This window comes from Natrix helvetica (genome assembly GCF_964273705.1).
Source record: "Natrix helvetica genome assembly, chromosome: 4".
NCBI classification, from domain to species: domain Eukaryota; kingdom Metazoa; phylum Chordata; class Lepidosauria; order Squamata; family Natricidae; genus Natrix; species Natrix helvetica.
The window spans coordinates 67,577,750-67,593,032 of record NC_138550.1 but is presented as its reverse complement, the minus strand read 5'-3'; the positions used below and the strand labels follow the sequence as shown (position 1 = coordinate 67,593,032).

Sequence of the window (15,283 nt, the reverse complement as noted above, 5' to 3'; positions counted from 1 at the left end):
CTTCTTGGAAGAAGGACCTTCTAAGTCTCTCACTGAAATGCCGATACTTAAACCTGTCGAACAACGTATTACTAGATCCACGACTAGACAAATGTTAGAATCTCACAAGCGCGTCGACCCTCAAACACAATGTGCTAAGAAAGAAGCTAAGAAGCAAACCGGAGCCATGGGAGGAGCAGGGCCGAAGATTAGTCTTGTGGAGAGAGATCTTCAGCAAATGCTTTCAGCGCTCCAGACCAGATCTAAAGATGCTTAAGCTATTATCTTGGAATGTGAATGGAATGAACTCCCCACAAAAAAGGAAAAAAAATATTTTATTATTTGAAGCAATTTAATAATGATGTTGTTTGCCTTCAAGAGACTCATATTAGGCTGCAAGACAAGAAGTATTTAGTGAATTCAAAACTGGGAACATTTTATGCTGCCTCTGATTTGGTAAAGAAAAATGGTGTGGTGATATATATAAATAAAAGATTTTCAACTAAAGTTATAGAGGCAGATGACGCTGGTAGATATATAGCAATTCAATTTGATACAGACTTTGGTTCCATTTTGGTGCTAGGAATATATGCTCCTAACCAACGCCAAGAAAGTTTTTATAAGATGCTCCATTTAAAAATTTTAGACTGGAACTTTAAGAGTATTCTAATAATGGGAGACTGGAATGGAGTGATTTCTCCAAAGATAGATAAGAGTACAAAGACGAAATTCACTACCAAATTACCAAAGGCTTTTTTTGATTTACAAGACGATTTGAAATTAAAAGATGTTTGGAGGACGCAACATCTAAATGAGATGGATTTTTCTTTCTACTCAGATAGACATAAATCCTTTTCAAGGATTGATTTCTTTTTGTTAACACCGGATCTACTTCCTAAAGCCAAGAAATCCAAGATCATAGTCCGGTGTGGTTACAAATTGAATTAGGTATGAGGCCAAGAAGGTCTTGGAGAGTAAATGAAAATTTATTTAGATATGAAAAAAATGTTGATGAACTTAAAAAACACATGAAGGAATTTTTCAGTTTTAACATGAATAAGGGCACTCCCATTGAAATAGTTTGGGATGCAAGTAAAGCTTATATGCGTGGGGTCCTGATACATATGAACTTTAAACATAAACAAATTAGACAGAAAAGGAGAATGGAATTGGAAGATGAAATAAAACGCAAGGAACAGCTGCTTATAACAAACCCAAATGACCAGGCGCTCCAGATGGCGCTAAAGCTGTTGAAAGATCAATTTCAGATGCTTATAGCAGAACAAACAGCAACTAATTTACAATTTGCTAAACATAACACCTTTGCTAACGCTAATAAACCTGGTAGATGGTTAGCATATACTTTGAGAAGGAATATGAATGACAGAATTATTGATAAAATTGAGTTTCGAGGGAAGATGGTACATCAACAAGAGTTGATTAAAAATCATTTGTGGACTATTATACTAAGCTACATGTACAGGATAATATACAGAACAAGTTAATAGATGATTTTTTGGAAGGAAAAAGGGTTGCCAAAATTTCTGTGCTTCAAAAGGCAAATTTGGAACGTCTTATAACCGCTGATGAGATCACTTTAGTTATAAATCAACTTAAATTAGCCAAGGCTCCAGGGACTGATGGTTTGACTGCAATGTATTATAAAACTTTACAACTGGAAATGATTGAATATCTTACACAACTATTTTGTAATATACAACAAGGAGGTAAAATACCTCCCTCATGGAAAGCGGCTTTTATCTCATTGATACCTAAAGATAAAGAGGGCCCTAAGAAACCAGAGGACTACAGGCCGATATCTCTTCTGAACACAGATTATAAAATATTTGCTAAGGTACTAGCCAACAGATTGATGCCGGTTATTCAAGAGATTATTCATCATGATCAAGCAGGATTTATTGAAGGCAGACATATGAAGGAGAATGTAAGGCAACTCATAGATTTAATTGACTATCTTGATAAGAATAAGCAGATCTCTGCAGTGCTGGTTTTTTTGGATGCAGAGAAGGCCTTCGATCGAGTGAATTGGAACTTTCTAACCAAGACTTTGGAAAAGATGGATATGGGACCACGATTGCGGCAGGCGATTGGAGCAATTTATCAGCAACAAAATGCACAACTTATTATTAATGGAAATTTGTCAACAACTTTCGAGATACAAAAAGGCACAAGACAAGGTTGCCCATTATCCCCATTGTTATTTATTTTAACTTTGGAAGTCTTGTTGAACGCAATTCGGGACTCAAAATCCTTAGATGGCATAGCTATCAGGCAAAAGGAATACAGAACTAAAGCATTCGCCGATGATCTGGTTGTTACCCTTTCACATCCTTTGAAATCAATAATCCAGATGAAAAATATCATAATAGAATTTGGCATGGTGTCTGGGTTTAGACTAAATCAAAACAAAACGAAAATGATGGTTAAAAACATGACAGAGACTCAAAGAAAGAGACTTGTAAGTTTAGCAGGTTTTGAAATAGTTTCTAAAGTTAAATATTTAGGAATACAAATTTCAGAATCAAATACAAAACTTTTCTCAAATAACTATGAAGTGTTGTGGCAAAAGATACAGAAAGATCTTGAAGAGTGGAAAAAGTTACAATTGTCTTTGCTTGGAAGGATCTCAGCAATTAAAATGAACATTTTACCTAGATTTATCTTTTTATTCCAGATGATTCCGGTGCTTAAGTCAGATAAAACCTTGTTAAATTGGCAAACAACATTAAATAAATTTGTTTGGAAGGAGAAAAAACCGAGAGTAAAGATGAAGATTATGCAAGATACACGTGAAAGAGGCGGCCTCAGACTCCCAAACCTTCGATTATATTATGAAGCTGCGGTATTAACGCATGTAGCAGATTGGTTTGGGAAAACAAAAATGGAATTGCTGAATATAGAAGGCCATGATCTTGTTCTGGGATGGCATGCATATCTTTTTTATGAAAAATTCCATTCTTATGTTGACAAAAGCCTTTACACTTTCTTTACTATTATGGTTAAAATACCTTAGTACCTTTGCCTTGTATGATACAAGTTTGTACCTAAGGAAATTGGGATGGGTGGAAGGAGGAGGGGGAGGAAAAAGACTACTTTCCTACTGCACTAGGAAAATATGCTTGGAAGCCATGTTTGCAACCATCCACGAAATATCCCAGTATGTTGGCATTTTGTCCCCACATTTTTCCATGTTGAAAAAGTCATACAGCAAAAGATAATAAAAAACAGAGATTTTTAAAACAATGCAAAAATTATAGAATGAATGGTGATCACTGCTCTAAACAAATCTTAAACCCCGTCTGGTTCTTCAACAAATAACAACAAAGTTGCTCAGGAATAATCAAAAGAGCAAAAACACAAAAAGTGGGAATAAATAGAAAAATACTAGATTAATTGCATGTTTTCCTCACCTCTTTCTTTGCACCATTAACTGCAACCTGCTCAGATGTATCTTGGATGCCTGCAGAAATACTACTGTTCCCTGGGATGTTAACATCTCCCACCGAAAAGACCGGAAAGAGAGGCCTGAGAAATCGGAACTCGCTACTTAAGGATCCACCAGTCAAACAAACATCATAACGGTAAGTCCTGGAAAGCGACCCATTCTGTGAATCAGCACAATTCTCTGGAGTATCAGAACTGGCAGGTGGGAAGTGAGGATGAATAGTAGGAAAGTGGCTTTGGGGATCCTTCTTGAAGATTTTGACCACAATAAACACAACAATGCAGACTAGGAACACAAAGGAGACTGCAGCCAAGCAGATCACCAGATACTTGGTCAAGGTTTTATCTTCTCCCGGTTCTTCCACACTGACATCCACCCTCCTCAGGAAGGGATCCGAAAAGCCATCCACAAGAAGAACATTAAGCAACGCCGTGCTGGTCTGTGGAGGAAGGCCGTTGTCTCTGACCAGTATCACCAGCCTCTGCTTACTTGTGTCTCGCTCATTCAGGACTCTCCTGGTTTTCACTTCCCCATTCTGCACTCCTATGCTGAAAAGGGCTGGGTCTGTGGCCTTCAGCAATTCATAGGAAAGCCAAGAGTTTTGGCCAGAATCTGCATCCACTGCAACCATCTTGGTGACCAGATAGCCGGCCTCGGCTGACTTGGGAAGCAGCTCATTGCATGGGGATGTGTTGTTCTGGAGGGGATACAGGAAGAAGGGAGCGTTGTCATTCTCATCTATGATGTGGATTCGGACAATCACTTCTGAGCTCAGGGAAGGAGAACCACCATCAGATGCCCTCACAGTAACTCTGAAGCCTCTTATCTGCTCATAGTCCAGGGATCGGAGGGCATACATGTTTCCAGTTTCAGAGTTGATTGAGATGTAAGAAGTCACCATGCCATCACCCTTCCCAGGAAGAACTAAGTAATTCACTTTAGCATTCAGTGTTGTGTCTAGATCCAGAGCATGGACTGAGCCAATCAGCAAGCCTGGAATATTATTCTCCTTGATTTGCATGTCATAGGAAGACTTTTCAAAAAGGGGAGAGTTATCATTGACATCGGAGATCTGAACATTAATCAATCTTGTTGAATTGAGCCTAGGAGCTCCCCAGTCAATAGCAGTGATGGTGATGTTGTATTCAGTGACTGTCTCTCTGTCTAGGGGACTTTGGAGCACAAGCTGATAAAAGTTGTTTGTGGTGGCTTTCAGCACAAAAGGGACATTCATCTGCACAGAGCAGACGGTTTTGCTGTTGTCTCCAGAGTCTTGGTCTCTCACACTGAAGACGGCCACCATTGTGTCCGGGGGAGAGTCTTCCTTTAAAGTGCTGATCAGAGATATGATGGACACTTCTGGGGGATTGTCATTCTCATCTTCAACCTCTATCAGTATATTGCAGTGACCTGAAAGACCCCCTCCATCTGTTGCTCTGATACTCATGCTGTAGCTCTTTTCTTTTTCATAATCAATCTCTCCCCAAACAGTTATTTCACCAGTAATTTCATTTAAATAAAACAAATTGTTTATTATTTCAGGCACCTGATGAAACGAGTAGAGGATTTGCGCATTTGAACCCAAATCCAGATCTGTAGCTTCCACCTTAATCACAAGAGTGCCCTTAGGGAGATTCTCCTTTATTCTTGCCTTATATTCAGACTTACTAAACAGAGGAAAGTTATCATTACTATCCAGAACATTAATATTAATTTGAACTGTGCCGGTTTTCTTTGGAACTCCTCCATCAATAGCCATTAGAATCAATTCAAGGTGCGGCATCCTCTCCCTATCTAATGTTTTCTTCAAAACAAGGTATATATTGTCTTTTCTATCTTCATTCTTTTGTACTTCAAGCTGAAAATGCTCATTGGGATTAAGGGTGTAATTTTGGATGCTATTTTCTCCCAAATCCTCATCATGAGCAGGTTCCAAGGGGAACGTTGTACTTTTAGGAACAGTCTCAAGAATGTCTACCTCCACATTGTTTTTCCAAAATTTGGGTGCATTATCATTCACATCTTCTATCTTGATTTCAATATTAAATATATCTAAGGGGTTTTCCAAAACAAGCTGAGGAAAAAGTAGACAAGGAACATTCTGGCCACATAAAGCTTCTCTGTCTATTTTATCATTAATCAACAGATTCCCACTTTGAATATCAAGGTGGAAGTATTCCTGAGTGCCCTCAGCAACTAAATGTGCTTTGCGTGTGGTGAGCTCCCCTGTTTTCAGTTTCAATTCCTTGAGCACATTAGCCACCAGAAACCCCTTTTTCTTTTCCTCAGGGACAGAAAAGCGAATTGAGGCACACATTACTCTAAGGAATGAGAAGGATAGGAGGACATACAGACCTTGCCTTTTCCAAAAGCAATTCTCCATGATTCCAGTCTCTTCCTTGTAGGCTCAAATTCTGCCCCCAAATTCAGTTTTTCTTTCCTTCCTTTATGATTTAATTGTTCAAGCCCTAGTTAATTGTCCAGTCTTTTGCCATCTTATAATCTGCAACATTTCGCTGCCAGAGTCAGATTCCTTTTGTTCAGTTTTGTATTACTGTTTGCCCTAATTCTGAGCAAGCAGAACAGAACTAAATTTCTTTGTTAATATCGCCACCATGTGGTGAAGTAGGCAAAAATTATATTTGCATGGTTTAGATTCAGAAATCACATTGAATCCATTTTTATCTATCCACTAGCTACCCTACCAAGCAGATTATCTCATGAACTTTTAATTATGTAGAAAAGGAAACAGAGTGACAATCTGCACAAAAAAATCAAAGTTATTGATAAAGACTGTAACCCAGTCCTTTCGCAGTTGAGTTCTGAATGACTGTGGGCGTATAGTGACACTTTATGTGGCTTCTGTTGTGCACCCATGGATATCAAGTTTAAATCTGTGTAAGGACAACATTTCTGCTTTGAGGCACCTTGGCAACATCTTTCAAGGGATTCAGTTTGGATTACCAGTGACAACATCCTTCCACATTTTTTTTGCTGCGTCTTGTCCCACTTGGGGAAGAGGGGGGCTTTGAATCAGGTTTTTGCTTCTGTCAACTGCCCTTACAGTTTTTTTGAAAAGTTTTTTGGAATAGGCTTTCCTTTGCCTCCTTCCTAGGCATCACAGAGAGAGATTTGCCCAAGATCACCTTTCCATGTTACTGTCTCAGAGGAAAAATGTTTGTTACATTCCTTTCTTGGTGTGCTTTAAATCTGTTTGCAGCACTTGCAAACAGATTTGAAACAAAAAATTCCATTTTTGTTAGTCCTTTTGCAGTATAATAACTTATACATTAACCATCATGGTTAAAATACCTTAGAGAGTTGCCTTGTATGATACAGGTTTGCACTTATGGAAATATGGGAGACTGGAAGGTGAAATAGTAGGAGGGGAGAGAGGTTCTACTCTTTCATCATTTCTCTAGGGAATAGGGTTCAGAAGTAGCCCATTGCCTATTGAGGTTAGCCCGTAAAGAAGTAAAATACTGCGGCCACAATGGTGAAGATTACGCAGTAGAAGAAAGATTACTGTTAGAGCTGCCATCCTTCGCTCACACCTAGTGCTTCCTTAGATGCCAATCTGTCATTAGCCATGGAGGGATGGAGCTGTGGGGAGATGGGGGAACACGAAAGCAATCTTCTTGCCATTCTGAGACATCCCAAGGCTACAGACCAGGGAATGGAATGCAACACCTAGCCATCTACCTAATCATTACCAAAGCATCTTCTCTGAATATGACTGGACAATTGGGAGATAACAGGGATGGACCAGAGAAGGGAAAGTTAACTAGGGAATCTTCACTCGCAAACTCTTAGTTCTGACTTTGTTTACTGCAACCACCTGGCTTTTAGTAAAAGTAACCTTTTTGCTATAATTGAGTCAAGAGTGTTTCTTTCCCAAGGGATGAAGCTGGGCCAGGTCTGACTATTACTTTCAAACTACACTAGGAAAATGTGCCTGGTAGTCCATGTTTATGACCATCTGTTTGGAATTAATTGCTTATACTAAATATACTGGTCATACTTGAAAGCTAACTGAAAAGCAGAGTTGGAAGGGACCTTGGAGATCTTCTAGTCCAACCCAAGCAGGTGACCCTATACCATTTCAGACTGATGGTTGTCTAAACTCTTCTTAAAAACTTCCAGTGATGGAGCACCCACAGCTTCTGAAGGCAACCTGTTCCAATGGTTAATTGTTCTCACAGTTAGGAAGTTTCTACTTAGTTCCAGGTTGCTTCTCTTCTTGATTAGTTTCCATCCATTGTTTCTTGTTTTGCCTTTTGGTGCTTTGGAAAATGGGTTGACCACTCTCTTCTTTGTGGCAACTCTGAAATAGTGGAATACTACTATCATGTCCTCCCTAGTCCTTCTGTTCACTAGACTAGACATACCCATTTCCTGCATCCATTTTTCAAATGTTTTAGCCTCCAGGCCCTTAATCATCTTTGTTGATCTTCTCTGCACTCTTTCCAGTGTCTCAACATCTTTTTTTATGTTATGGCAAGAAAAACTGGATGCAGAATTCCAACTGTGGCCTTACCAAGGCATTATAAAGTGGTACTAACCGTGATGATATAATCCATCTGTCAGCCTCTGTTTTGCTTGCTACGCTTGCTTGCTATCGGCTGCCATAGAAATGGGGTGTGTGTGTGCATAGTAATGGGGAAGGGAATTATATTGTACTGGAGGAGTCTTGCTCTCACCATCTTCTGCGCATGCTGGGGGCTGATGTTTGAACTTGGTCAAGGCCAACCATTTCACATACCAACTTGATGAGGCTGTTTGAAGATGTACCCTTAGGGAGTTGCAGATTGGGCAATGGGTTGAGGAATTGGGGGAGGGTGCTGGATAAATGTTTGATATGTATATGTTCCTGCCTTTCTGGCTCAGATCTTGCTTTCCTTTTGCTGTTTTCACTTCATATCTAGTAAAAGTACTTTATCTCTATTAAAATGGAGTTGAGATTTTCCTTTCTTGGATATTGAAGAAGGCATGCTTGACACCATCTGGTCCTGGTGAATTGAACTTTCTAGCATGATCAGATGTTCTCTTCCCATTTTCCTGCCTAGTTTAATTTGTATTACTTGTCTGTCCTTTATGGTTCTGTTTTTGGCAGGTTGTGTTCTGATCCAGCCTTAGCAAAAGCAAGAAACAGACTCCTTGTCACAAAAACACCCTCTTTATTTATGTCTTGTGAATTAATGTCATTCACCCACCAACAAGTCCAAGCAAGAGTCCTGCAAGGAGTTACCGTATGTTTCAGACTATAAGACACACTGGACTATAAGATGCACCTAAATTTATAGTAGGAATGCATGAACATCATCACCTAGAACCTAGAAAATGAGGTGGCAGAGTGGGTGATATACCTCTACAATGAAGGAGCGCCCGAGCTGGAGAATGTAGATGTCCCTCTGGATGAACTTCAAGCCAGGTTTGGAGACTCTGCCCAGGTTTGGAGACTCTGAGCAGCATCTGGGATCTGTGCAGTGCAGCCAGCCAGTAGCCAAATACATTTGGGAGTTCCGCAGCCTGGCTGGGAAGCTAAGAATGTGGCCAGATTACCATTTCCAAGACAGACTAAATAAGGAGCTATACAAAAACTGCCTGCCCTGGGGAATTCCAGACAACCTCAGGACATGGTACCAGCTGGTGAACACCCACTGGTCACACCCGATGAGGCCAGGAGATACTTCCACCAATGTCCAAGGGATCAACAGACTTCCCCGCCATAGTGAACCCATGGTGCCTGCCTGAAGCCTGCTTCTAATGTAGAAAAGAGAGCTATTGAGCAGCCAACTGCCTGGCTCCACAACCTATATTGGCAGCAAGAGGCCTGGCCAGCTGAAGGCCAAGAAGGAACTGAGGAAGGGAAAGGAGAAGACATGGGTGGTGTAGTAGATCTCTTTCCCCTCTAGCGAGGGGAGGAAACTCCAACCCCAGAAACCCCAAAGTGGTCCTCTATGAAAGCAACAGTGGGGGGGAGTGGAACCATCACCCCTTTGACTGCCCAGGTGGAGGTGCTAGTGCCTCACTCAGATGCAAGAGGGGTCTTTATGGCTCTAGTCGACTCAGGTTGCACCTGCTGCTTGGTCAGCCTGAGAACTGTGGAAAAAATGGAACCAAGGCTTAAAAAATTGAGGCAACCTATGAAGTCTGAGCAAGTTGGTGGTTCCCTTACTGGGGGGCTTACCAGCCATGTGCCTAACTGAACTAGTAACCCTGAGATCAGAAAGCCACAAGGAAACTATAAGTTTCAAAGTAGCAGTAGTAAAATCTAATTTTTTTTGCTACCAGTTTTGTGGGTGTGGCTTGGTGGGAAGGTCATGTGACTGGGTGGGCATGGCCAACTTTTCTTCACTTTTTAAAGCATTTTTTCCTACCTATTCACCTGAACTGGCAGGAAAAAATGCTTTAAAATGTAGGGAAAAAGGTTCTGACAACTGCGTGGCTCACAGCTGATCTGCATGATTGACAGAAGCTTTCCCCCCCACTTTTTAAAGCAACTTTTTAACTACCAGTTCTGGCAAATAGGTAGTAACAATGTTTTTAAAAGTTTCTGATGATTGTGTGGCACAGCTGAGTGGCACGGAACCTTTTTTCCCAATTTTAAAAGCTTTCCTTTACTACCGGTTTGGGCGAATCTTAGCATTTTTTGCTACCAGTTCTAGTGAACTGGTCAAAATTGGCAGCATTTCACTCCTGCATAGTAGCCCCAAAAATGGCAGAGACAATGATCTCTGGGGTTGGCATTGCTAAAAAAATGGAACCCACTGGTTGACTGGAAAGACAATTGGCACTGGAGGAATAGAGCAGGCAGACTGCAATGTGTAGAGATAAAATGCAGAGGCAGTAAACGCCTGCTGGTGGGGTAGGTAAAGATAAAGCCCATCAACTCATTAACCAAGAGTGACCGGGGGGAGGGAACCATCTCTTAGGAATACCAAGACCTAGCAGAAGCATTCAACGAATGGGAATTAGACAGACTCCCTCCGCATCACCCCACTGACTGTGCCATTGAGATGCTATTTAAGCCAAAGATGTACTCAATGACCCCAAGAGAGATGGACGAGTTCAGGAATTTCATGGATAAAAATCTAGTCAGGGGTTTCATACAACAGGCAAAAACTAGGATGGCAGTCCCAGTGTTCTTCAAAAAGAAGCAAGATGGGTATTTGAGATTATGCATGGATTTTGGGGGGATCAATGGTGTTTGTGTGGAAAACATGTACCCCCTTCTCCCTCATGAAGGACATGCTGGGCTACCTGGCCAAGGGGAAGGTATTCACCAAGCTGGACTTGAGAGAAGCATATTACTGAGTAAGAATTAAAGAAGATGATGAGTGGAAAACTGCTTTCAATTGTCCCTTAGGGTGATTCCAATTCTGAGTGACTCACGATGTTCATGCAGTTAATCAACAAAGTACTGCAAGAGCATCTGTATAAAGGGTTGTTGGTGTACCTACACAATATCCTCATTTATTTTGAGATGATGGAAGACCATGTGAAACTAGTGTGGAAAGTGCTAAGAAAACTATTGAAACCTAAGCTCTATGCTGAACTATTCAAGTGCAACTTCCACAAAACCAGTTTAGACTACTTGGGCTATCGTGTGTCCAATATGGGGATGGAGATGGACCCTGGAAAGATGAAGGCCATTCTGAAGTGGCAAGCCCTTCACACCAGAAAGCAACTGCAAAGTTTCTTGGGCTTCACCAACTTCTATTGCCAATTCATCCCCTCATTTGCACAGTTAGCCATGCCTATCACCAAACTATTAAAAATGGGCAGAGGGGAAGTGAAGTCTAAACCAAGCCAGCCACTCTCTAGGACTATGGAATGCCAAGCAGCTTTTAAAAAGATTACAGATTAACAGAGTTGGAAGGGACCTTGTAAGTCATTTAGTCCAACCCCCTGCCCAAAACCTAAAAGCCTTTTGGGGGCAGAGCCAACTAAACACCCAGACCCAGAGGAGCTGTTGATAATATCAGCTGACAGCAGAATTTCCAGCTGACATTATGGCAAGACAGTATGGATTCACAGGGCTTCATGAAATTCTGCCGAATTCTGCCTGCCAGGAGGTCCCATGGGGTCAAAATTACCACAGAGAGATGACGAAGACAGAGGGGACACTCTGTTGATTGCAAGGAGATTGATCCAGAGAACCCCCTCAAACTGAGAAGTACATGTGAGGTTTGTTAAAAAGATAATAAGAGTTGAAATACTTAAAAGGCAAGAGATGAACCATTGAAACACAAAGGGAAAGAAATTATGATCCCGAAAAAGGTGCCAAGAAGAGAAAGAGACCTATGGAAACAATATCAATTCTTGACAAGACAGTTGATTAAATACAATGTAAACTTCTGATAGTTGACACCTGAGGGATTATAGAAGATATAGATTCGACTCCCTAGATAAAGGATATGAATTCTTGACCACCACTTCAGTACAAATGAGGAACAGGAAAGAAGAGAGGAAGTAGAAGTAAAAGACAAGGAATTAACAGGAGGGAAAAATACACAACAAGAAGAAAGTGAAGTCGAAAAAATAGAATGAACAGAACGAGAAGGAGCAAGCACAAAGGAACATAAAATCAACTAGGACAAGACCCATTTATAAATGAAATGATGGAAGAAGTTATTGTCAATTAACATAAATGGACTGAATTCTCCCATGAAAAGGGAAACAAACCTTTACAAAACTATAAAAAATAAAATTAGATTTACTCTGTCTACAAGAAGTTCACATTAAAAAACAACATAGTAAATTACTGGAATACTCCAAAATTGGGAAATTACATTTACAAGACATTTTAGGACACTCAATGTTGGAGGTTTACAACGAAGTATTGTTAGAAGTTAGGATGGAAGATAGAAGTTTGGATAGAAGCAAATACTCTCATACCAAAAGAAGATTCAGACTTAATGCAGATTAAAAAGTATAGGCCAATAGCACTATTAAATGTTGACTATAAAATATATGCATCAATAATAGCAGAGAGACTAAAAATATTTTTGAATGAATTTATACATTCAGATCAGAATGGATTTTTACCTAAAAAAACAAATTAAAAATAAAATGAGAATCATTTGGAATATGCTAGAGCAGTGATGGCTAACCTTTTTTGGCTCCCGTGCCAAAAGCAGAGGGAGTGCAGGGGGGTCGTGCACAGGTGTGCCACACCCATAATGCTATGCGTGAGCAACCAGCACCCCCTGCTTTTGGTGTGGTTTTTTTTGCCCTTCCCAAGTCCAGAGGCTTTCTAGAAGCCTGGGGAGGGCGAAAACAGCCTTACCTTCCCCCCTGGCAGTCCTCCGGAAGCTTCAGGAGCTTCCCTGAAGGCTCTGGAGAGCGAAAAACGGACCTACAAGGAACCCGAAAGTTCGGGAATGGTGACTTCCAGTTTGTCTGTAGGGCCGATTTTCGACCTTTGGAGGCTTCAGGAGGCTTCCCTGAAGGCTCCGGAGGACAAAAAAGGACCTACAGATAAACTGGAAGTCACTCCCGGTTTCCTCGTAGGGCTGGTTTTTGCCCTCCAGAGCCTTCAGAGTATTATGAAGTACAATCTGGGAGAAAAATGGTGTTGATCTTCTTAGATGCACAGAAAGCTTTTGTTAATGTAAAATGTCAATTTATTATTTTTTAATTTTTTTAAATTTTATTAAACATAGAAAACAACATTAAAAATTCTCATCCATTACATACAGCATGTCATTTGGTTACAAGCTTCTGTGCATCCATATTTTCAGTTACATATACAGTCACAAATTTTCCATGTAATATGACAAGATACCTCACTTTCATTTTACATCATATATTCAATTAGAGTTAATATTTCTTTCCTTTCAGCAAACCTAATTCCCTTACATTCTTAATTATCTATTTAATGACAATATACCTTTATGTAATCACTTATCACATTCTGATTATTTTTAAAATATAAAAGAATTTACCAACTATTTATGTTTATACATCACTACTTTCAATTATGCATAGTCCCACTAAACACCCATCAGGTATGCTTATGTAGATTGTTGTCCTTGTACATCATACATTCAAACAAAAATATTGTTCCTTCATTTTTAAACCAAATATTCTAAATGCTCACTTCATAAATATACCAGTCTTTCATTACTTCATTATTAAACTATTTATCAACAACAAAATATCTTTATAATATACATCATTACCTAGAGTTATGCCTAATATTGCCAATTGTTTATTAAATGTACACAGATTCATTATTATCCTTATCCTTCATTTTAAAACAAAGTATTCTAAATTATTCAATTCATATGTATATCAATCTTTCATTGTATTGTTATTCAAACTATACAAATGGTATATCATAAACAAACAGCAAAGATAATGGTAAACGGAGAATTGACAGATTCTGTTGAAATAAAGAGAGGTAGAGACAAGGTTGCCCACTATCACCATTACTATTTGTCTTAACATTAGAAGTCTTAAACAGAAAAATTAGAAAAGAAGAAATAAAAGTAATAAAATAAAAAAGAATATAAGTTACAAGCGTTTGCAGATGACTTGGTTTTTATTCTTGAAGATCCACTAGAGACAGCACCCAAATTGTTAGAAAGAATAGAGGAGTACAGAAAAGTAGCAGGTTTGAAAATAAACAAAGACAAAACAAAGATGTTGACAAAGAACATACCATTAAGACAAAAGGAAGAGTTGGCAGAAGTTTTGAAGATCCAAGGCACAAACACGGTTAAATACTTGGGGATATATCTATCAGCTAGATGCAGTACTCTTAAGGATAACAATTATATTAGACTAAAACAACAAATTGTGACTAGCTTGATGAAATGGGAAAATTTACAACTATCAATGATAGGAAGAATTTCTACAATTAAAATGAACATTTTACCCAGAATCCTATACCTGTTCCAGACAATTCCAATCAGATTGGGCAAGGACTTTTTTGAAGATCTAAATAAAATAGTTTTGAAGTTTATTTGGCAAGTGAAAAAAACTAAAAATAAAACTCAAGTTGCTACAAGATGCTAGAACAAGGGGAGGATTGGGCTTACCTGACTGGGAGTTATATTATCAAGCAACAAACCTGATGTGGATTAAGGAGTGGATAACACTAAAAAAACCTCTAGATTATTGAATGTAGAGGGTCATGATTTACTGTTGGGATGGCATGCTTTTTTATGATATAAGGGAACTAAAGCACATGGTTATTTTAGAAGACATTATATAAGGGAGGCTTTGCTATTAAATTGGGAAAAGGTAAAAGATTACATTACTTAAAAACGCCAGTCTGGATATCAACCATTGAAGAATTTTCATATCCAATAATATATAAAAAGGAACAAACAGTTAGATATGTTGAAATATTGGATGCAGAGGGTGAACTCAAATCTATTCAAGAGTTGAAACAAGAAGGAATAGAAATGAATTGGCATTCATATGTGCAGATACACTCTAGATATAATGAAGATAGAAAATCAAAAGGTCTTTATAACAAAATGACTGAATTAGACAAAGTTTTAACAGGTACTGATGAAAAAAGTAATTTTAAAAATTTATGGATATTTATTAGAGGTTAAACTACAAGAGGAACAAGTTAAAGAAACTATGATAGCTTGAGGGGGGGAAATTTTGGACATGGGATTGATTTAGAGAAATGGCAGAAATTGTGGTCTCAAAATTATAAAATGACGATGTCAACTGCAAATAGAGAAAATTTGTATAAGATGTTTTACAGGTGGCATCTACCCCCAACGAGAATTGCAAGAATGTCCAAGAATAAATCCGAAAAGTGTTGGAAATGTCATCAGATACTGGGTTTTTACTACCACATGTGGTGGACTT

The 15,283-nt window shown here is 39.1% G+C and overlaps 1 protein-coding gene across 1 annotated transcript in view; it reads right to left on the bottom strand.

Moving 5' to 3' along the window:
• LOC309391637 (uncharacterized protein) overlaps positions 1–15,283 on the bottom strand; it is a 105,362-nt gene that overhangs the window by 63,340 nt on the left and 26,739 nt on the right. The window contains exon 3 of the mRNA XM_081952305.1: positions 3,411–5,852. Coding sequence (XP_081808431.1) covers positions 3,411–5,852 — 2,442 coding nt within the window. The remainder of the gene's footprint in view (positions 1–3,410; positions 5,853–15,283) is intronic.